We start from the raw sequence: 24,054 nt of genomic DNA, 5'->3' as shown, positions 1-24,054 counted from the left end.
ACTTAATCTAGGAAGACATTTTTCTAATTCAGAAAGCTTTTCTAGACTGGAAAAGTTGTTATGATTTAGAACTTGCCTTCAATAGCAAAAATTTAACAAGTGACACTCAATTTTGGCTTTTTTTCCCAAATCAAGAAAAAAAATTGCCAGTCGGTGGTGTTGCATGCTTTAATCCTAATACTCAGGAGGCAGAGGCAGGCGGATCTCTGTGAATTTGAGGCCAGCCTGGTGTGTACAAAGTGAGTTCCAGAACAGCCAGAGCTAAACAATGAAACCCTGTCTCTAATAACCAAAAGAAAAAAAAGTGAGATAAGGGAGAAGCTAGATTAATTGTTAGGTAACAAACAAAGGAAACTATTTTAGATTAATCTCCTCAGAGAATAAAATAATTTAATCTTTTAAAAACGTGGTAATCCTTAGAGGGGTAGTGGTGGTGGTGTATACCTTTAATTCCAGTACTTGGGAGGCAGAGGCAGGTGGAGGTCTGTGAGCTCAAGGTCAATCTGGTCTACTAAGTGAGTTCTAGGACAGCCAGAACTGTTACACAGAGAAACCCCATCTCAGGAAAGGAAAAACAAAACAAACAAACAAACAAACAAAAATCATGCTAATTCTTTCAAAAAGAAAAAGACTTCTAAATTATGTACATCAAAAAATTCTGTGTTGAATGTCTTGGATTATTTTTCATCCAAATTATCCTTTAAAGATTCATTTGAACCTGCTGTGTAACTGATACCACATGTTTGCATGTTTATTGCATGATTTTTAAAGTTCACTGCATGCTTCAAAATACTTGCCTGTAAAACAGATTTCAAGCTATAAGCCTAAAGTGAGATCAAGGCTAAAACTCGCTTATTGCCATAGCAGTTGAGTGCCCCAATGCTGAGGGCCTGATTTCTATAAAGTGGTATTGATTCCAGGTCTCCACACAATGGCCACCTGGTTTCTAATCTCAGTATTTCCACCTCGTGTCTTGGCAATTAGGGATGTTGTTTCTTTTTACTCCATCTTTTGGTCTTAACTCAGATTTAATCTCTTTATTGTCCTTCATGACCATAAAGTCTAATTGATTGAGAAGAAAATACAGTTTTATATTCTAAAACTACTTTCACCTTTATCAGAAATGTAAATACTTTTTCTTTAACATTAGTTAATATTTGTTTTTGACCTATAAAAATAGTTGTTTATAGCCAGGCAGTGGTGGTGCACTTTAATTCCAGCACTTGGGAGGCAGAGGCAGGCGGATCTGTTTGAGGCCAGCCTGGTCTACAAGAGCTAGTTCCAGGACAGACTGTAAAGCAACAGAGAAACCCTCTGTGTAGCTCTGACTGTCCTGGAACTACTCTGTAGACCAGGCTGTCCTGAAACTATCAGAGATCCACCTGCTCCTACCTCCCAATTAAAGGTGTGTACCACTACCGCCTGACCATCATTCCAAAAAAAGAATAAAGTTATTCTATTAGACACAAATATCTTCAGAAACTCACCAGAACATTCAAGTAGTATTTTGTTTTTCAGTGGTTTATTCTAAGAACATTACTATAGATAAGTATCCAAACTGTAGGTTTAAATATGATACGAATTTCTTTCCTAGCATTTGGAAAAGATTTGACTTGTGTTTTCTGTGAAGGGAAAGATAGAAGGAACAGCAGCTATCTTCAGCTTTGCCTACTGTATGATCTCTGTCACACCACTTGATTCCAGTGAGAATAAGGATCAAGTCTAGAGCATGCATGCTTGATGGGAAAGTACTCTACTATTGAGGCTCCGCCCCCATCCTCCTTAATCTAATGTAATATAAAGCAGTCTTTGACATATAGGGAGAAATGAAAACAGCTAAAATTCAGTATCATTTATTTACAGAAATAGGTTCCTTTATTTACAAAAAAAAAAAAAGAGGAAGACAAGATTTATCCACAGACCTAGTTTGTTAGTTCCTTATTTTGATCATAAATTGGCTTATCAGTATATAAAATGGAGGTTGGCTTGATTTTTTTTTTTAAATTTTGTTTTATTCATCTTTGTCGTCCTCTTTCTTGGAGTGTTTTGTTTTGTTTGTTTGTTTTTTAGGTGGGGTCTCACTATGTGGCCTTGGCTACCCTGAAATTCACTGGTGTAGACTGGACTGGAGCTGGCTTTGAACTCGGAGATCCTGCTTCTGCCTCACAAGTGCTGGAATTAAAGACGTGTGCCACCATGATAAGCTATTTTAATAACTACTTTAGGAGTTTTGTTGAAGTACTTTAAGGATTTAAGATGTGCCAAGATGCGCTGAGATGGATAAAAAGTTGATGTGAATCTGCATCTCAAAAAGTGGTAACAGTAGCTCATCTCAGGCCTTCAAAGCAAATAGATAAGTGAACAAGATTACCATTAGTATAAAATGTGTAGGGATAGTTTAACCAAGCCATTGTTCTTTATCAAGAAAATAGTTGATTATTAAGAACCTTTCCCTTCTATAAGCCCAGTGGTGGTGGTGGTGGTAGCACACACCTATAATCCCAGCTCCTGGGAGGCAGAGGCAGGCAGATCTCTGTGAGTTCAAGGCCGGTCTGGTCTACAAAGCGTGTTCCAGGACAGCCAGGACTGTTTCACAGAGAGACACTGTCTCAACCCCCTTTCCCCCCCAAAAAAGAACCTTTCCTCTTTTTCAGTTCTGGAATGGAACCCAATGCCTTACACATTAGTCAGTGTTCTTCCATCAAGCCACACCCCAAGCCCTCTGGATTATTTTTAATTACCAGGAAGATTATGCCATTTAATACCTATTGTTTGTAAGAGATCCATTTTACTTATAATTGTTCCAGAAAAATATTTATTTTATACCAAGATTGTAAGAAGATCATCATTTGCCAAAATATATGTTAGTGGGAATCAGTGTCAAGAGACTTTAGTTAGCGATTGTTTCAGTTGGGTATGCTTCACCAGCATCAAAGTTTAGAATGAAAGAAACTTCAGAAATTGCATTAGAGAAGAACTAGGAATGGGGGGGAATCCCTCTTGTTTAAGTAATTGGGGTAGCCCTCAGATATCCTTTTAATGCTTGCTTTTTTTGTGTTTTTTTGTTGTTGTTGTTGTTGTTGTTGTTTTGGTTTTTTTTTTTTGTTTTTTTTTTTTTGTTTTTCAAGACAGGGTTTCTCTGTGGCTTTAGTGCCTGTCCTGGAACTAGCTCTTGTAGACCAGGCTGGCCTCGAACTCACAGAGATCCACCTGCCGCTGCCTCCCGAGTCTGGGATTAACGGAGTGCACCACCACCACCCAGCTTTAATGCTTGCTTTTAATTTTGGATGAAATCATTGTTTTCATTTGCTTAATTTGCTACTACCCATTTATATATTTTTATTTCTCCACACCTGCATAAATTAATATAAAACGTGTCTCCCAAGCACATTAGTATGTGAAGTTAATATTTCATGGTTTTTTTAAATGTTTATTTTTTTATGTATGCAGTGTACTGCCTGTATGTATGCTTGCACACCAGAAGAAGGCAGCATAAATGGCTGTGAGCCACAATGTGGTTGCTGGGAATTGAACTCAGAACTGCTCTGGAAGAGCAGCCAGTGCTCTTAGTCTCTAAGCCATCTCTCCAGCCCGAGATTGATACTTCATTTTAAAATAGTGTCTAGAACTATTGAAATATCAGAATTTGGTTTTAGTTTTTTTTTTTATTTATTTAATCTAGAAATAAACTACTAGCAAGAATTTAAACAAAAACTTAAATAAAGATTAACCAAAAAGGGCGTTATACAGGTCCTTTAGCAGGGTAAGGTTACTACTTATGACTGTGTATGTAAATACCTGTGTCCACCAGCTGATGATGGCACACGCCTTTAATCCCAGTATTTGGGAGGCAGAGGCAGGTGATCTCTGTAAGTTCAATGCCAGCCTAGTCTACAGAGTTCTAGGACAGCTAAGGCTACATAGAAAAACCTTGGTTGTGGTGAGGAAAAGGGTGGAGGCAATGGGGGGGGCCAGATGGGAAAATGATGACAAACAAACCTGTGCCCAAACAGGTAGCATCTTGCCAGTGCCTGTGCCTTTCACAAAATGTCAGACAGTGGTTTCAACTGCAGACTATGTCAAGGGAGTTTGAGATTGTTTGTTTACCAGGAAAACTTGATGCCAGTCGTAAAAAAGTTACCGAAATTAGCAAGGTGCTTCTGTGGCATTTGTCATCAGACGATGCAAACCTGAAGACTTGGGTTCAATTCTGTGAGCCCACATAGAAATGGAAGGAGAGAAATTATTTCACAATGTTGTCCTCTGACCTCTTCCCATGTACTGTGGTGTACAATAATAATAAACAACATTTTTAAAATTTCTTAAAAGGTCTTGATGGTATGAAATGAAATTCTCTCTATGGATCTCTTTCATTGTTAGAAGATTTATGGAAATCTAATGCAGACTTTTTAAAATTATTTTATGATAATGCTTGAGGGTTTTGGTGTTAAAGAAATAAAATAACATTTTATTCAGAGTTTTCTTAGCCTTTTGTTACTTAACTAAAATAAACTTGAAATCTTTGTATGGGACAAATTGGCCGCACATGTTTGCACATTCATGTAGATATAAGTCAAATACAACCTAGACAACAACCTTGGGTATCTTTTATTTAGTTAGTAAGTTGTTTTGTTTGTTTGTGTTTATTTTGTTGTTGTTTTGATGTTGGTTTTTCATTGTTTTGGTCTTGTTTGTTGTTTTGGTTTTGTCTTTTTGTTTTTGAGACAGGGTTTCTCTGCAGCTTTGGAACCTGACCTGAAACTTGCTCTGTAGACCAGGCTGGCCTCAAACTCAGGGAGATCCATCTGTCTTTGCCTCCCAAATGCTAGAATTAAAGGTGTGTGCCACCATGCCTGACTTTCTTAATCAACAACCACCTTTTGTTTGAGACAGGTCTCTCATTGGCATGGAACTTCACTATATAGCCAGGCTACCTAGCCAGCAAACTCCAGGTATTCTCCTGTCTCTGCTTCCTATCAGTAGGATTGTATGTATGTCCTGCCACAACCAGCTTCCTATGTGGGTTTTGGGAATCTAACCTCAGATCCTCAAATTTGCAAGGCCAGAGTATTCTTCCCAGCCCTTCTAACTTTAAATATTCTTAGTTTCTTTTTGGGCAGGAGTTAATTCTAGTATGGGTTTCCATACTATAGAAAATTATGTGTCTGGATTTCAACTGAATAAAAGAATTATACTTATTTCTACTGTTTGAATCCATTTTTCCCCTAAATGGAAACTTTTGAATTTTTTTTTGTTTTCAGTTTAGATACTGTTTTTAAATTTAAAAATATTTGAAAATTTTTGAAAATAATAGTGCTTATGCACTTAAGGAAATATAAGGATTAAAGAGACATCAAATGAGTTAGACTAACAATATTTTTAGACAGTGTTTAAAGATCATTTAATTAGTCTATATTAATAATGGTCAAAGGAAAAACGATAATATTTAGCAAATAGTACAAATGAACAAGTTATTAGAATGGAATCAGAAAACTTCATTCTAAGAAATTTAAAGTCTGTTCTTTAATTCATCAATTAATTAGATTTAACTTTTTTCTGTTATGAGTACAGATTAAATGAAAAGAAGTTGCTTGTAGGTAATTCTACAAAGTACACAGATTGTCAAAAATCGATGTGTAAAACTAAGTTATTTAGTGAGTTGCACCTTTTATTCTGAAGTGAGGTTCTTATAAGAATTGTAATTTAGAGCATAGCAGGCCTAGGGATTTTCCTTCTCTGTTACTTCCCCAATAGTAGCAGCCAGTCAGCTGTATGCTAACGAGATGAACAATTAAAATAGTCCTATCTGTCTGGCCCACAGGCTCTGGGTACAGACAAAGAACTGTTTATACACCTGTTGTTCATGTAGACAGCCATGTCAGTGTGGAGCCACAGATTAAAGGAAAGATATGGGAGCCAGGGTTGGCAAGGGTTAAAGAGAACTATTAAAACTGTGGAAGTCAAATTCTTCAGAAAATATATGAGGGCCATTTGCAAGGGGAATCAAGTTACAAAGAAAAAGTTTCTGCTGACAGCATTAACATGGGAAGGTCCAGACTTCAAGCTTTCTACTAGTCTGAGACCATATTTTAAAGGTTTATATTTTTACCACAGATGCCAACTGAAAGGTTTTTGAAAGCCAGTAATGTGAGTTTCTGTAAGAAAATAATTTTGGACTCTTTTGTTGAGGCAAAAATACTTGCTAGCATTTATATTTCAAAATAAGCAAGACACCCCACCTCTCTGTTCCTTAAGGAAAAAGTAATGGCCCTTTGCTACAGAGCCTTTTGTCAGGAAGAGGGTCAGTACAGTACTTTTTATTAGTTAAGGTGCAGAAAGTTTCTTTTATTTAATGATGCTGTTGAAGTAAAAGGAAATGGGAATTCAACAGATGCATTGTCTCTGCACAACTCAGCTGTTGCTGCTCATGCTGGTTTCCGCTTGTGTAATGCAGAGTGAATATTTGTGTATTTTTAAGTTTATAAGGCCATTTCCTTTGGTTTTTTGTTTTTGATAATTCAGACTATTAGATAAAAACAGAATTAGTCTCTCTTACCAAAATCTTGTGAAGTTTTCATGCACATACTTACAGAAAGTTCAACTTCTGCTTTATCTCAGAGATTTCCTGAGCCATAGTTTCTCTATGGTATTTACCTTTAAAATAGGTTCACACTTCAAACTAGCAGCTGTATATTGTGTTTATCCCATGTCTTTTCATAAAATGGGGTTTATTTTGTGTGTATTCATGGAGTGCATGCTTGTGGGGGAGGGGGAGTTAACATCTATTGTCTTCCTCCCTGCCTCCCCACCTTATATATTGAGTCAAAGTTTCTCACTTGAAACCAGAGCTTGCCAGTTAAGCTGCTCTAGCTAGCAAGCTTGCTCTGGACTTCTCTGCCTCTGTCTTCTTTACACTGAGATTGCAGGCTGCTATCACTCCCACCCTGCTCATATGTGGGTACTGGGGATCTGAATACCTGGCCTCAGGTTTATGGCTCAGCCCCTAGAATAGGATTTCCAAGTGCCTTTTCTTTCCTCTTAGGCCACTTGGTAGTCAGTTGGAAGAAGGCACTAGTATGTGTTAAGGACAGACTTGACCAGGATGCCTTATGTCAGAGTCCCATGACACTGCTGAAGTTTTCTCCTTTAGTCTTCTTTCTTTACTGACTGTTAGGTTAGGTTCTTTAGGGTTGTTTTTTTAGAGAACCTAAAGTCAAAATTTTCAGTGATCAGAAGAGGTTGGAAGTCTTCCATCTTTTTTATGGTCTCTCTCTCTCTCTGCTTTAAAAGTATGATTCTAATGCATGATGAAATTTACATGGTTTAGGGGGAAAGGTGCAGACTTGAATATCCAAAGGGAACAGTGATAGAGTAATCCTCATTGGTGACTAATTCTCAGATAATTTTGAAAGTAGCTATAGAGCACATTAAAGAGTGCATAAAAGATGAGAATAAGGATAAAAGACTAGTATTTCTTTTTAAAATGTGGTGGACAGCTGATATATTTTAATTTAATTAAATTCTGCTTTGGGTCCTTTTATTTAGCTCACAAGAAATCAAAGGATAAACCCACATAAGGATATTTATACCTCTTAGGATAAAATCCACAGTCATAAAAGATACAAAGGTACACTAATTACTTGAGGTATTCAATGCTTGATAACTTGTTAAGGCTGAAGGATCTGTTGAAAAACAAATCTCCTGTATTATCCAGGCAGTAAACTATTTAATTAAAGGCTTAATATTACAGTTGACAAGTCTGCTTCTGTTCTTATAAAAAGCTTTGTTTGTAGCATGTTTCTCTTAAAGTAGTGCAGTATCTAATGGTTGGTGTTTGTGTGCTTTACCTTCTCATTTGGATCAGCTACAGCTTGGGTTAAGTTTGTTTAAAGCTTAAGAATAAATATGGGGATTTCATTGCCCAGGAATGCAAAGCCTTTAGTTAGCTTTAGGTTTGCATTGCAGGTGAGAGGGAGGAAAAATAAGCTGCTGTAAATGTGGGAAGATACCAGTTAGATGAATACCATTAGTACCGTCCATGTGGGACTATTTTACCCACACAGGAGCAGGTATGTAGCGTAGGTTTTTGGGGTTATTGGGGTTATGGGGCTCTCTAGTGCTGTCCCTTTTAGATTGCCTTATCTAGCTAGGATGTAGCATTTATTGGCAGCCCTTTTGGCCTGTTTTTTTGTTTGTTTGTTTGTTTTTGTTTGTTTTTTGTTGTTTGTTTTGTTATGGATTTTGGGTTTTCAAGACAGGGTTTCTCTGTAGCTTTGGAGCCTGTCCTGGAACTATCTCTTGTAGACCAGGCCTGCCTCTGCCTCCTGAGTGCTGGGATTAAAGGCGTGCACCACCACCACCCGGCCCTTTTGGCTTTTACTAACAACTCTCCATGGAATTTTAAATTTTGAAACTTATTATTTTTTAAGTAACATTTGGATTCAAATACTTTACTACTGTCAAGTATTTAAAAATGTTCACTAAAATTCAGGAAAAGTAACACCCATAAAGAGTTGTTAAATTCAGATGGATCGTACTGTATTCTCTATAAAATCCTCTATAAGACTCTATAAGACTACAAAGCTACGTGGAGTGGTTCATGCCTGTAATCCTGGCTATTCAGAAGACTAAGACAGGAGAGTCACTTGAATTAAGGAGTTTGGGATCAGACTTTTAGCTGACCTATCACAAAAAAATAAATAAATAAATAATAGCCACTTTGTGACTTCTTTTTGTTGTTGTTTTGTTTTTGGTTTTGACTTTAGGTTGGAACTCATCGGGAAGATTCCGTCAGTCTTAATGGCAATCATTCGGTCCTGTCTAGTACTGTTGCTGCCTCAAACACAGACCTGAACCATAAAACACCAGAAAATTACAGAGGTAACTTTTGTCATTTTTCAAGCAGTACTGTAGAAACCTTTGGTATTCTGTCCATTTGAACCGATGTCTGTGGATCAGACTCTCCCATAGTAGTGTTACCGTGGATGCAAAGTGTCACTGTCTGTGTTTATCCAGCCAGCCATCTTTACTGAACCAAGTTAACTTTAAACTATGGTCCTTGTAACACTGGCTCCAATTTTTATTTATTTGGGGGGGGGGGGTGGGAGGTTTCGAGACAGGGTTTCTCTGTGGCTTTCGTGCCTATCCTGGCACTAGCTCTTGTAGATCAGGCTGACCTCGAACTCACAGAGATCCGCCTGCCTCTGCCACCTGAGTGCTGGGATTAAAGGTGTGTGCCACCACCGCCTGGCTTCAGTATAGATTTATAAATAAATACAAATATCTAGGTAAAATTAGGACTGCTGACATTTTGACCACTAGTTTCTGACAAGTTCTTTCTGTCTCTAAATTATGTACATTCCTTTACTTCGAGAATGTTTTATATAGCCTAAACCCTAACTATATTTACCGTCCTGAAAGCTTTGAACCATCTTGATTGGAACATGTGAATCTAGATTTATATTTTATGTTTCCTTTCCAATTTGTTAGGTGGCTTGCAAAATCAGTCTGGAAATGTTGTTCCAACAGAAATCAAGACTGAAAACAAAGAAAAAGATGAGAACCTTCATGAGCCTCCTTCATCAGATGACATGAAGTCAGATGATGAGTCTTCCCAAAAAGACATCAAGGTCTCATCTCGAGGCAGAACAAGGTATGTTAGTGTCCAGCCCTTAAATCTCACACATTTGCCCTGGAGGAAAAAAAACACTTTGGGACAGCAAAGGGTGCTATGCACTAGTAACAGCCAACTACATTCCAGGTGCCAGGCTGTGATTTTTTTTTTCTTTTAATCTGTATTTACCTATTTCATCCTCACATCTCTAAAGAGAAGGCATGTGAATGTCTGACTGAAGGCATGATTTCACACCCCTTTATGTCTTCATATAGAAAGGAGCTGCCTACCTTGCCTCAGTTGCTCATAGTGTGTGTGTGTGTGTGTATACACACACACACATATATATACACGTGCGTACATACATACATACATACAGTGAGAGAACAGGTTAAGCTATTTGTTGTTTGTCAGCCAGTGAGTATTTGATCTATTACAGAACTAAGTATATGGTAGAATCTGAATGCGATTCAGACAAGCACCAGCCTGTTGCTTATTATGTGGTATTATTGGAAACCACCATATGCTTTAGTTTTGTGTCATTTGTGGCTGGGTTTGCTTTACATTGGCAGATTTGAATAGTTGCCACAGACACTATTTGGCTCACAAAACAGGAAATATTTATCATTTAGCTCCTCGTAGAAAATGTTTACTGTTCCATGGTTTCAGTAGTAATTTGAGAACATTGTAAAAAAAAGAAAGTTTCAGATAGAGTGATGCTCTCAGGAAGAGTTTTAAGTCAGTTAAAATTGACTTGCTTTCAAACATGAATTTGGACACATTAGTACATGAGTTTCAAATGATTTGTGTGTCTTCCTTCAGATTTTTTTTTAATTTTATGTTAAAATTAGGTGATTTAGGTACTGGGGGCTGGAGAGATGACTCAGCGGTAGAGAGCACTGACTGCTCTTCCACAGGACCTGGGTTTAATTCTCAGCACCCACATGGCAGCTCACAACTTTTGTAACTCCAGTTCCAGGGGATCCAACACCTTCACACAGACATCATGCAGGCAAAACACCAGTGCACGTAAAATAAATAAATCTTTTTTTAAAAAGAAAAGAAAATATTGCAAAATAAATTAGGTGATTTTTGTGTGCATATGCACATATATGTGGTTTTGTTTTTCAGACATTGTAGCTTAGGTTGGTCTTGAACTCATGATCCTCCTGCTTCAACCTTCCAAGTTTGAAGCATGATTAGCCAAACCCAGCATGACTTAATGTATTTTCAGTGCATCTTATTTTATGAATCGTTTGTCAACAGTATATCTATCACATGCGGATATTGATATTTAATGTTTTTGTGTGTTACATTATATTACAAGGGAGACTGCAATGGTGGAACTGAAAAAGCCATGACCCACCCTTTCTTCCATTTACACAACTAACAAAGAGCTACTTTGCTTTTGACATTCTCAGTGCTTTCAAAGCCTAAATATTTCTCTTAAGAAAAATGAATTTTTGCAATGCTGTGGTTTTAATATCAATGTCTTACTCATGTGAAGAATATAAATGAGAAAATAAATTCAGTTGGAGAATTCTGAGACCACTTCTAGGCATCTTAACTTACAATTTTATTATTCTGAACACATTTTAAGAGATAATTTATATCCTTTCTTCTCTCCATGTCCATTAGGAATCAATAAATTTTCTACTCTAAAGGTCCAGATCATCGATACTTACACTTTATGGGTCATGTTGTCCTTGTCACATCTCGATTGTTTGTAGCAACAAGTAGCCAGAATATTTATATAGTCATCACATCATCAGCATCAAAACTGTTTTGAGACCATCTGTGTCTTGTCTTCTGTCCCTTGTGCTCCAGGTGATTGCCAAAGTGCTTCTAAGCAGGCATGTTGTGCTCATGCTCAAGGACAGGGCCCTCAGCACTCAGTGCAGTTGAATCAGTGGCTACTCCTAAGATGCAGCTTCTGGGTCTATAGATTGGGTGTAGACTTGAAAGTCTGTGTTGAGGTAGACCTGGTAACACTGAGGCTGCTGCTGTGTGGTTCCTATCTGTATAACAAGGTGGTAGAATTTAGTTATGTTCTTGTTTATGAATAATTTGCTTTCATGGAGAGGCCTTTATGCTAAAATGTATGGTGAAGAATGTATTAAAATCATGATGCAACTTAACTGTGCAGATACAGTGAAGAGAGGAAAGTCATGGCTAAGTACAGCTGTTGCTCTGGTCTAGTAGGAGTTATAATTTCCATTTTCACCTTTATACTTTATAATTTGGCACAGTCAGCATTTCTCAGGAAGCTCATAGACACTGTTTCTACTGTTTTCCAGCAGTACCAATGAAGATGAAGATCTGAATCCAGAACAGAAAATTGAAAGGGAAAAGGAAAGGCGGATGGCTAACAATGCCAGAGAGCGCCTGCGCGTGCGGGATATTAATGAGGCATTCAAGGAGCTTGGCCGAATGTGTCAGCTTCATTTGAAGAGTGAAAAACCTCAGACAAAACTCCTCATTCTTCATCAGGCCGTGGCAGTCATCCTTAGTCTAGAACAGCAAGTCAGAGGTAAGTCAGTCCAGCAGAGACAGACAGGCAAACGTTCATTAACTATGCTTTGCTTAGGCAAGTTGTCTGAAAGCTGTCTGTGCCATCAGGATCCAACTCTCCTGTACTTCTTAGACTCAATATCTATAGACTGGGAGCTTCCCACAAACCTGTAGAGCTCAATCCTATGAAATGGGGCAGAGAACCAAAAGCATCAGCCTACTTCTCAGCTTGGAGTCCATTTCCTCCTGTGGACTCAGTGTCTATCTTTCATTTGTAACATGTGACTGAACAGAAAAACCAAGTCATAGAGAACATCCAGGCTTATCCAACTACCTCATAACTGTACTGTTCTGAGTGTAGCTCTGACTTTTTCACGTTTTGAGCTGTCTATGGAATTCTTTACTGATTAGAGATGAATGAGCTTCAGATACACTGAACTGCAACTGTCCTAGAGATTGCTTTAATCTCAGGAAGTCCTTTTCTTCTATTTCCATACTGTAAGCCTGAAGTCCAGAGCCTTTATCTTATAGCTCCTTTTCAAGACTCCTTGAAGAGCATTCAGATGCCTCTGTCCAGTATCTCATCAGCTCCCAGTGCCTGGTCCTTGACAGTGTCTTCTAAGCTTGGTGTAGTTGTCATTGCCTGAACTGTAGCTCCAACAATTGAGACTTGTAATAATGTTTATTTAGGAAGACTTGATATACTTTTAGTCCCGAACCCAGCAGTTTCTGTAAGGACATGCTTTGTTTACTTGGTTTAGTAGGCCTAGTCTGGCTCCTTTTGGTTTGCGATGTGCTCCAGACTGCATCTGACCAATCCCAACCTTGAGTCTGTAGTGGTATGTTATTTGTATTTTGATAAATAAATTTTTCCTAAAGACCAGAGGCAAATCTAAAGCCATTAGAGGTTAGGTAATGGTGGCACACACCTTTAATCCCAGTCCTTGGGAGTCGCACACCTTTAATCCCAGCACTAGAGGGAATATAAAATGGGAGGAGAGAGAGGCTTAGTCTGTTTAGTCTGTGGTCACCCAACCTTGATAGAAGTAAGACTTCTTATAGTGGCTTGGCTGCCTTGCTTTTCTGGTTTTTGGGTTGAACCCCAATTTCTGTCTCTGGGTTTTTATTATTCATGTAACAGTAGTCTCCTAAAGCAGACATATTTAGGGCTTTTGTTTGTTTGGTTTGGTTTTTACCCACTGTGCTGCACACCTTTTTATCCCAGCACTTAGGAGGCAGAGGCAGGTGGATCTCTGAGTTTGAGGCCAGCTTGGGCTACATAGCAAGACCCTGTTTCAAAAAAAAAATGCCATTTCTGTGAGTAATATGCTCATTACAGTTTAGTTTTAAATGATCCCTTTGTATCCATTAAGGTATCTTCAGTCAGTTTATAAACTGATGTGCATGACAATTGGCCTCGTATAGCATATGCTTATAACAGAAGCAAAAATTAAATAAACTGTCATAAGCAAGATACCTATGCTTACCTTTCCATTTTTTAAAGATGTACTTATGCATTTTATGTATATGTATATGCATTTACATCCACACACCAAAAAAGGGCATCAGGCCGCATGAGTCTACAGTTGTAGACATTTTTGCGCCACTATGTGGGTCCTGAGGTTTGAACTCAGTACCTCAAGAAGGCCAAACGGTGCTTTTAACTGCTGAACTATCTCTGAGAACCCACATTTCCATTTCTCGTGGTAGCTCCTATTCTTTTCACTTCTCAGAGACACCTGCATCACACATCGTATCTTGTCATCTTGTCTGTCTTCTTAAAAGGTTTTAGCATCTTCCTTGCTATACCACAGCCACAGAAAGAACTCTGTCATCTTATTCTGTGTGTACATCATGGTAGGGAAGGAAAGAAAGCCACGGTCGTCTGTTTCCTTTGCATTCATGTGTTTCCTACAAAGGCATAGTTTTCTGAACGGGTAAATGTGAAGTGCAGCACAGATGTCTTTCCAAGTATTAAGAGCATACCCGGCCTACATATTAATTCTCCGTATCCTATCATAGCAGGACCCATAAAGAGAACTTGATTGGCAAATAATAGCACTTACCAAGATTTGTTTAAATATTAACATGTGGATTTCAAACAAACTAAATCCTAGAAAACTAAATAATAATCAAAAATAAAGAAAATATAAAGTGATCCCTAAGAATTCTTGTGTCTCGTTTAATACTGAAGGTTTAGTTCAAGCATATCATGGTTGCCTCTGTAAATTAGAAAATTTAATATATAAAAATGAAATTACAGAGATTGATCATCCTCACAGAAAGAACAATAGCAGTTTGTTCAACTTAAAACTCAGCAGACTTTATCCTTGGCAGGAAGATAACCACAAGTTAAAGGCTAGCCTGGGTAACAGAGATCAGTCAGGCCTAGAGATCCAATCTCAGTGTCACTTGCCCAACCCTTGTCCTCAGCCCCTTGTTCTGCCCTCTTCCATACTGATAAGAATTCTCTCCTGCTATAGAGAGGAACCTCAACCCCAAAGCAGCCTGCCTTAAGAGAAGAGAAGAAGAAAAGGTCTCTGCTGCGTCAGCAGAGCCACCATCCACACTGCCAGGAACCCATCCTGGGCTTAGTGAAACTACCAACCCTATGGGTCATCTGTAAACATAAGCCAGGTACGTATGGGTCTGGGAAGGAAGTACAAAGACATTGCTTCATTTTAAAGTGGTTAGAACTGTGGAGCTACCCTCTGGCAGGCACTGGTGATTGTAAAGGCCACTTAGAATTTGGAATACTGTTGTCTCATCAAAACCAGTATCGTTTTAGACCAAATTACTATTCAGATCATTTGAATAGCTTGTGGCTTATAAAGAGATGCCAGGGCCTCTTAGTCAGCACGTTTGCTCATTCTCCAAGAAGACAATGTCATAGTGACTCCTTTTCAAACTGTCTCTGCTTCTTTCCTTGCTCCACATTCTTCTGTTCACAAGTACTGGGCCATACCATGGAGTAGTCTTCCGCTAACCATCTGCATGTGGCTCCTCTCCACAAAGTTATTACTGCACACTTCTACTTGGATTCCTCACACAGTGTCAAGTGCACTCTTTAAAGTGCTGTGCTCTTTAAGTCATGATCTTTACACCCCCAGAACCCACTGGTGGATGAATGTAAAGACATTAGTGATACACCCAAAGTAGCCCTCTTTCTGGTAGAGTATTATTTATTGAAGACTTCAAAGTTAATGTTTTGGAAGCTGTGTGAACTATAATTATTTTTAACAGTAGCATTTTAGCTAGCAGCATGGATTAAGAATAGAATTGATAACTTCATTTTGGGGATTTTTGGTTTTAGCTTTTCGTTTTTTTGAGACAGGGCTTTACTATGTAACCCTCACTGGCTTAGAACTCACTATGTAGACCAGTTTGCCCTTGAACTCACAGAGATCTGCTTGCCTCTACCTCCCAAGTTCTAAATTGAGGGTATGTGTTATCACTCACTGCCATAACTCCATTTTCCTAAGCTACCTTCAGTATTGTATATAGTAATTTTCTAAAGTTTTTTTGGCAGATATAAAATAGTAGGGACAAATGGGTGAAAACAGGAACAATATCAAATGTAGTTTCCTTTGGTTAGTTTTGTGACTATCTCGAGATGAAAATATGGAATTTGATAGAATAGTGAGTAAGTAAACTGCTCTTTCAGTGTAGGATTTGGTTTATGCCAACACTACCAGAATCAAATTAGATTGCAGTTAAAAATGCATATGGGGACAAAAAGGAAGAAAGGTCAGTATACTGTTAGTTAGCATTGTAACATTAGCACCCTGAAGGGAACTCTATAAACACTTCCCCACAATTATCTTCGTCATGGGTAGGTTTTCATGTCACAGAGTTCTCAGGCAAGAGCTTGCTGATTTACACACTTTCTAAAAGGCAAGCCTTGCATTCCGTGGAAAACAAAATGTTGTAGGAAAGTAACTGGTCTGTTTCATAGATACATATTGGTGTCTTCAAATAAAAACATGCCTTTGTTTCTCAGTGCAGAGGCGACATTTTAAGTTGACATGTTTGGAGAACTGTAATAAGAAGTAAATTCATACAAAGCTCAAGTCATGGGTTTCCCTCAGACTGTGAAAAGAACATTTACACTAGACTCGGAGCCTGTCTTGTTTCTTGTCTGCTATTGTTGTTCTCGCCTCAGTTTATTCTTGATTTTTTTTTTCCTGTTTTGCTTTCTGCTGCTTTGAAATCTCTAGCCTTATCTTTCTCTATAATATGGAAATACTCTCACTGAGGAGCCCCTGAGGGGCTCAGTGACCATGTAAGCCTGTTCAATCCTCAGAATCCACATAGTTGGCCTTAGACCACCATAGGCTCAAAGTGGCAAAAGTGCTTCTGTGCTTATTACTAGTAGTAATTCGGGAAACATACAAAATGTGTCCAACAATTTGCCACCATTGTAAAACCAAGTAGCTTTTAAAAGTTTTCTAGGGCTGGAGAGATGGCTCAGCAGTTAAGAGCATTTCCTGTTCTTCCAAAGGTCCTGAGTTCAATTCCCAGCAACCACATGATGGCTCACAACCATCTGTAATGAGGTCTGGTGCCCTCTTCTGGCCTGCAGGCATACATGCAGACAGAATATTGTATACATAATAAATAAATAAATATTTTTTTAAAAAAAGTTTTCTATCCCAGGAGTATCACTGTTATCAAACAATATTGTCTATGATTCTTCCTAAACTGTTCTATTACAAGTAATTTTAATAGAATTTTTCAGGGTTACTAGTAATATGCATTGTATTGGAAACATATGCATGTATAAAATTTGAACTAATAAAATAATTTCTTAAATTCCTTAGACAAATATTTAGTGAGGGCCTACCTTGGACCAGCAACTGGGGCTTCAGAACTTTCTGTTTAGAAGAAATAAATATAAACAATCAACCCAATATGGTGGACTGGGGGCAGCAGTGAGGGAGTGTTGTGGTCACAGTGCTGAGCCGTCAATGGGTAGAATCTGAGGTCAGGTATTGCCAACTTACCTGTTCCCAAAATGAAGGTTAGCATAATTGGCTTGCTAAACTGTTGTATAAGTTCTTAATCAAAAACTCTCCTTTACACACACATCAGGTAAAACTCTTATAGTCACAAATTAGCTTCACTTTCCATGATTCCAGTTAATTATAGCCAGTGTGATACTTTGTGCTCTAACAAATAAAGCTTGCCTGAAGATCAGAGGGCAGAGCTTGCCCTAGTTAACCATAGAGGCCAGGCAGTGGTGGCACACACCTTTTAATGTTAACACTTGAGAGGTGAAAGCAGGAAAATCAGGAGTTCAAGGCCACACTGGGTTACATGAGATTCAACCAGAATTTGGGATCCCATGCCTTTAATCCCAGCATTAGGGAGGTGGAGACAGGAAGTGATATGGCTGGGTGGAAAGAAGAATAAAAGGCTGGAGGAGATGGGCTCAGTCCCATTTGGTCTGAGAATTTAGTAGAGGTAAGAAGTCTCTCTGGTGGCTGGCTCCTTCTTTGATTTTTCAGCATTTATCCTGATAACTGACTTCAGGTTTTTATTATTAAGATCAATTAGAATTCTCACTACACAACAGTAGTCCATAAACAATTTATAATGAAGGCTGGGTGTGGTGGCACATCTTTTTAACCCCAATACTTCAAGTCAGAGACAGGTGGGTTTCTATAAGTTCTAAGCTTGCCTGATTTTCATAGCAAATTCCACGCCAGCAAGGAAACACAGTAAAACCCTGTCTCTAAAAAACATATATATAAAATGAAATTTCATTCAGTCCTTTTGCTCTGTCTAATGTATCTACTCCATATGCACTGCTTACCTCCTGCTCACTAAGTAGCCATTTTGGTTATCATACCCACTACCATAAGTACTTGTTGAAGCAGTCCCTCTGTCCCTATCATACTTACTAATGGCCCCCTAAGCATAAACTTAAATTCCAATATATTGTTAAAAGTGTTCTATTTTATTGTTTATTTGCCCAAATTTTTCTTTGCCTAACTTGTAAACTTTATCCTAAGCATTTATGTATAGGAAAAAAAAATCGTAGTGCAAGTAAGATTCAGTACTTTACAGAATTTCAGGCATCAGATGAGGAGGAACTTCTGATACCTTAAAAGAAAGAGACTCTTGTATAAGTCACTTGGACCACCTTAGTGCAAACCTTGGTATAGTGAACAACAATTGAGATTTGGGGGAATGGTATTATTTTTGATAATTGTATACTAACTACCCTCTCCCTGCCATAGTTCCAGCGTCATCAGTAGGCTAGATAGAAGGTGACCTCTCCTCATAAAGACTTGGACAACTCAGATTATCTGAAGACACAAACCTGACAGGAGAAGAAAAACAAAACACTTGAAGCAAGAAACTCAAATGTAATCCTATGATCAAAGCAGCTGGTCAACACTTCCATCAGAAGTGAGGATAGGAAGCTCATCAGAGAACGCCGGCCCATGAGGTGTTTGCAGTGTATCATTCTGCTGTAAGCAATGTGTCGCTTCTGCACAATCAGAGACTGTCTCATCTCTCCACTCAACGTGGAAGTTGCCTTGTGCCTAAACTGAATTGACAAATGCATTGTAACTACAAATTTTATTTATTGTTATGGAACTGTGAGGTCTACATATAAAGGGAAAAAGTTCATGTGGGAAGCTGATGTACACTCAGCTGATGCCAGCATTGTTAAAGCTGTTCACAAAGCAGTGGCAACCATTGGCCCTTAGCATTCCCGGCATACCTGTTAGTGTCTTAAAAAGGAAGGGAGTCCTTTGTTGCCCTCTCCGACCTTCGCCATATGAATAGTGTTTTCCATGAAATAGGAAAATATTACTTGGTATAGCATTCTCTCTTGTTTTTTCACTCATTTTTATTTTCTCTTTGTGGGTGTTATATTTGATCTGAGTCTGCATAGTTTATGGTCACAGTCCAGAACCCTCCTCCAGCCCTGTGTGCTTTGTTCATGTCCTTGCAGTGATAAGCAGACACCATCTGTGACCATAGCCTAGCTAAGATTTTGAGAGGGGAAATTTTGTCCCCTGGAGTTGCCCCCAAATAAACATTGCTTTATTTCTAATAATCACTAAGACTTTTCAGGCTTCTAGGTTTCATAGTAAAGCTATAATAGCAAGAAATGTAACTTACAAGGGAGAGTCTACTTTTTAGAAATTGCTTTGTTTTCCAAGCGGTAAGTACTACATAATATGGTACTTGTAAAGTGTTAGCTGTAAGTAAGCACAAAATGCATTCAATACAATACAAAGATGACTTTTCAGGCCATGATCATGGTGAGCATAACAGAACCTGGGAGTCTCCGGGACAGGCGGTCTGAATGCACACAACCACTCCAGACTAATTACCTATGGAATCCAAGAGCGATGGTCACATTTCCTTACCCTGGCCTTTACTTCTCTGTCCTTTGGTTGACTGATCAAGTGCGGTTGGGGTAGAGTGTGATTTAATCACCTACAAACCACCTGCCTTTGCCCTAGGGAGAGCTAGATTAGCGCTGAGCTATACTTGTTTGTCCATTTTAGCATTACTCATTAAAAGCCCCTCTGTCTCTAATCCTTCATACTTGTATTTAAGACACAGTAATCACTTTGAACTTCCATGAAATCTGTCTTCCACCACAGCAGCCCTGGGAGAGAAAAACATGCTGAACATGATGGTCTTGGCTAAGTAACTCCTTAGAGCCAGTATCAGTGGCAGTCTGCACACAGAAGAAAAATCCCAAGTCATTCTGTAACTTAAAACAACGGAGAATTTGAAAGAACAAAAGCTATTAAGACAGCACTTCAGATCCTCCATCAGGACTATTTCTAACAATTCAGTCTTTGGTGAATTTAGTGGACTTAGGTTGCATATGTTCTCCAGTTATATCAGACTCTACCTGTGGCCTTGTTCTTCATTTCAGTGTTAATCGGCTCAAACAGAAGTTGTTGCTTATGATGTGTGAGTGAACATAAGCCACTGCCTGGCCTTTTTCTTCAGAGCTTGTTGTCTTTTTCGCTATATTAGACTTTGCAGTATGCCCAGAAGCTTTCCTTCATAAAATAGAAAGAAAAAAAACATTTGGCTTATTTTTCACTGTAGCTAGTCTTTTATACAATAATCTTGTAAGAAAATTTCTTGAATTCTAAATATTACTCTTTCTAGATTTTTGAAATCAAAAATTTTCAGTAAAAAGTTTCTTACTTTATTTTATTATATTAGGTAGTTAAAGAAAATGTAGGGTTATTTACCATAACCTGTTCATTAATATCAGAAATTTACAATAGCATTTTAAGAGCATAGTAGGTTCTAGCATACCGTGTAGTTCCTATGGAGTATTGTGAGAGCGAATTGTTGGGAGATGAGCTGCTTTTCATCTTGTTCTCCAGTTTCCATTGTCGGTTTATTGCAGATTTGTATCCTGTGTCAAATTTAAGGTATTATTGATAAACCTTTTCAACCAGCAGCAAGAAGTTCAAATTTTTTTTCTGTCACTGTAACAGAAAACGCAGTATGTATATAACATTTATGTAGCAATAAATGTGCCATCCTTTTTTAACATAGTAAACTAGTGAGTTTTTTACACTCTTGTTTCCCACAGAATGATGTATTTTGTTTTCTTTTCTCTACCTCCTTCCTCCTAGAAAGTCTCAAACTGCTTTTCCTGTCTGCACTAACTGTGCTTCATGGTTGACCCCGCAGGACAGATGGGCCTGGGAGAGCTAACATGACACACCCCAACCTGCACAGTTCTCTTTCCCTCTCTACTGATGCTGGCCTCTTAAGCCTTTACCTGAAGGTGGGACAAACAGAAGTCTATAGTAGAGAAAATCTCCTCTTGCAGATGTAGAGAAAAATGAAGATGATGGGAAAGGACTTCAGATGAGGGTTTTTAGTTAACAGCCCTTAAAACACCCTCATAATTTTTTCTGTCTCTCTTCTCTCACCTACAACCAAAAATAAATAAGCAATCAAACCTGCCATAGTAGTGGGGTGGCAGTGTAATTAAAAGTTTATTCATCCCACTTTTAACACCACATTCATATACGCATGTATGCATGCATGCATTGAATTTCTATGAGAACTTCATGGAAAGCCTGAGATCAGGACCATCTGGAGGTCTTTTGCATGAAGAAACCAGGTGGATTTTGAGATTTGATGTTCATGTGAGGCCCAGCAGATCATTTTACTTCTTATGTGATTTGATAAATATAAACCTATTAGTTTAGTTTTATACAAAATGATAAACTAAAAAAACCTTCATACAGGAAGAAAATATCTGATATTAGAAGTGAAACACATCTGGAGAGCTAGTCACCTTACCTCACTGACAGGTTTATAAGAGCACACCCAGAAAAATCCTGTGTCTAGGATCACCTAGAGCTGGTCAAGACTTAAAACTTTTCCCACAAAAGCTCTGTCTTCAATTTTTTTCTCTCTGTACAACTTCTAAGGAATTCAACTCAATGGTTTCATTTTTTTTATTTATTTCCACTAATTTCTCTCTAGCTAATGAATTCTTTTTTTTTCCTTAGAAACTCAATTATTTTAAATAGACATCACATAAGGGGTGGGTGTACTTGAGACCGTTGTGTGTGTGTGTGTGTGTGTGGTGCGGGAGAATTATCTGTATTCTGTCAATCATGTATTTTAATAAAACGCTGATTGGCCAGGCAGGAAGTATAGGTGGGTCAACCAGACAGGAAGTAGAGGAGGGGCAATGAGAATAGGATAAGGCTAGGGAGGAAGAAACTCCCTCGCCATTCCTGTACAGACCACCGAAGAGGCAACATGTAAGCTGTCACACCGAGAAAGGTACCGAGCCCATGTGGCTAACATAGATAAGGATAATGGGGTAATATATGTTATAAGAGTTAACAAGAAGCCTGACCTAATGGACCAATCAGTTTATAACCTTATGGAGTTCTGTGTGTAATTTCTCTTTGGGATTTGCCGGCTGTTGGGGTACTGGGCAGGACAGAAACCCCAACAAGCCGGCCCTCATGTTACATGTGTGTGTGTGTGTGTGTGTGTGTGTGTGTTGCTAAAGAGTGTTAGTTTTGGCATCAGTCAGTTGATTCAAATCCAAGCTCAACATCTAATTAACTACATTTCCTTATCTGGAAAATGGAGAATCTGTACAAGAATTATATAAGTATTGAATGAAACAATGTATGGAAAGCTCTACCATGATTCCTATCACATAGTAAGGACTCAATAAATTATGAATATTTTTAAAATAAATAGTATTTTAACCAGTTCCTGGATGATTCCTCTTCAGCCACACTGTGGGAAGTGACTTGTAACCCCAGGAGATAGCAGGCTGCGTCTATGGGAGCCTACATCTTCTGCAGTCCTCCAGTGAAAGGTGGCACTGCTTCCGGTTTCCATTGTTGGTGTATTGAGGATTTGTTTTGGGTTTTCAAAATAAGGTTTTTCTGTGTAGTCCTGGAAGTCCTAGGACTCACTTTGTAGAGTAGGCTGCCTCAAACTCAGAGATATGCTTGCCTCTGCCTCTTAAGTGCTGGGATTAAAGATGTGACCACTATACTGACTGAAGATTTATCTTCACATACCAGTAGAGTGAGCCTGAAGGCTTTGCCCAGTACACGTTGTGGGTGGGTAGTGCTGTCAGTCTCAGTTCCAGGAAGCAGATGCCAAGGAGCCAGTTCAGAGTATAAAAGGTCTTTGGAAGGAGTGAATAGGCAGGGATAGCCTTTAAGCCTTGATGCAGACCTGACATCTGAACAGAGTGAGCAAGGAGGAGGGTAGACAGTTACAAATGGTCATTTGACTCCTAGAAGGACATGCACAACCCTGCAGTGGTTAACAGCCGAGAGCTGTGCTTGTTGCAGAACTGGGTGTTCAAGTCTCAGGCCTTTGCAGCAAGGCGTTAACAGCAACTCACACAACTAACAGCAACTTCCCAAAATGAGAACCTTAAATGGAGGCCTTGAAGTTAAACTACTGTGACTTCCAACCACTCCTATACAACTTAGCAGAACAAAACCAAACCTTCTGAAGTCATTAAGAAGAAAGTGGACCTTAGTCTGATGCAATGATTTTCCTTCTGGCTCTCAACGACCAGTGGACTTAAACATCTAGAAGAATGAGGCCTGTACTTCCAAGGGCTCTGGTGAGTAATTTTAGGTACAACCCCTTGTGGATGCTATGCTGGGTGTTCTGGAGTCCTTCACAGAACTTGATGATCTCTGCCCAGTGGAGAGTGGACAGTGCATGTCTTTGGGGCCAACCTGTGCAAAGCCTGTTTCCTTATTTGGGTGTTTCCCTGTGAGTACCCTGAGTCCTACTATTTTGCTGGGTTCTTGAGCATAGTCATAGGAAAGTTGACTCTAGTTTAGAATGTATTCATAAGGGTTCAGTCCCCAGCAGCCGCATTATATGAAATGGGTGTGGTGCTGCATGCCTCAGGAGGTAGAAGCAGGAAGATCAAAAGTTCAAGGTCATCTTCAATTTACACTGAGTTTGAGGACACCCTAGCTTGCATGAGACCCTGTCTCAAGCTACAAATCACAAATGAACTTATAAAAGGCATCCACTTTTCTGTCTACTAATAGTTATCAAAGACACAGTCCTCACAGCAGCTACAGAATACTGCCAGTATATGCCCCAAGACTGGAAGACATTGAAGAGACACAAGAAAATAACATGTTTGGTGTTTGAAAAAACTAATATTGTTAACGCATTCATACTACTCAAAGCAAGCTATAGGATTAATGCAATTCCCATCAAAAAACAAAGATATTTTTCAGAAATTATATAAAAAAGAGAATCTTAAAAATTGAATGGACCCATGAAAGACTCCAAATAACCAACCCAATCATGGGCTGGTGAGATGATGTAGTAGTTAAGGTTCAAGCCTGACAACCCGAGTTCAGGCCTCAGGACCCATGTTCTTCAAGTTGTCCTCTGTCCACTTGCAC

At 38.7% G+C, this 24,054-nt stretch overlaps 1 protein-coding gene across 16 annotated transcripts in view; it reads left to right on the top strand.

The window, feature by feature from the left end:
• Tcf12 (transcription factor 12) overlaps positions 1–20,678 on the top strand; it is a 249,401-nt gene extending 228,723 nt beyond the window's left edge. For 11 of the 16 annotated variants that reach the window (XM_085689335.2, XM_085689332.2, XM_085689328.2 and 8 more), the window contains 5 exons: positions 8,766–8,880; positions 9,490–9,652; positions 11,911–12,143; positions 14,608–14,761; positions 18,367–20,678. In XM_085689335.2, coding sequence (XP_085545461.1) covers positions 8,766–8,880; positions 9,490–9,652; positions 11,911–12,143; positions 14,608–14,750 — 654 coding nt within the window. In that variant the 3' untranslated portion in view covers positions 14,751–14,761; positions 18,367–20,678. The remainder of the gene's footprint in view (positions 1–8,765; positions 8,881–9,489; positions 9,653–11,910; positions 12,144–14,607; positions 14,762–18,366) is intronic. The other 5 variants (XM_087905364.1, XM_087905363.1, XM_087905365.1 and 2 more) reach the window with 2 other exon arrangements.
• The last annotated feature ends 3,376 nt before the right edge of the window (positions 20,679–24,054 follow it).

This window comes from Myodes glareolus, chromosome 4, assembly GCF_982192425.1.
Source record: "Myodes glareolus chromosome 4, mMyoGla1.1, whole genome shotgun sequence".
Lineage (NCBI taxonomy): Eukaryota > Metazoa > Chordata > Mammalia > Rodentia > Cricetidae > Myodes > Myodes glareolus.
This window is presented reverse-complemented; position numbering and strand designations above follow the sequence as displayed.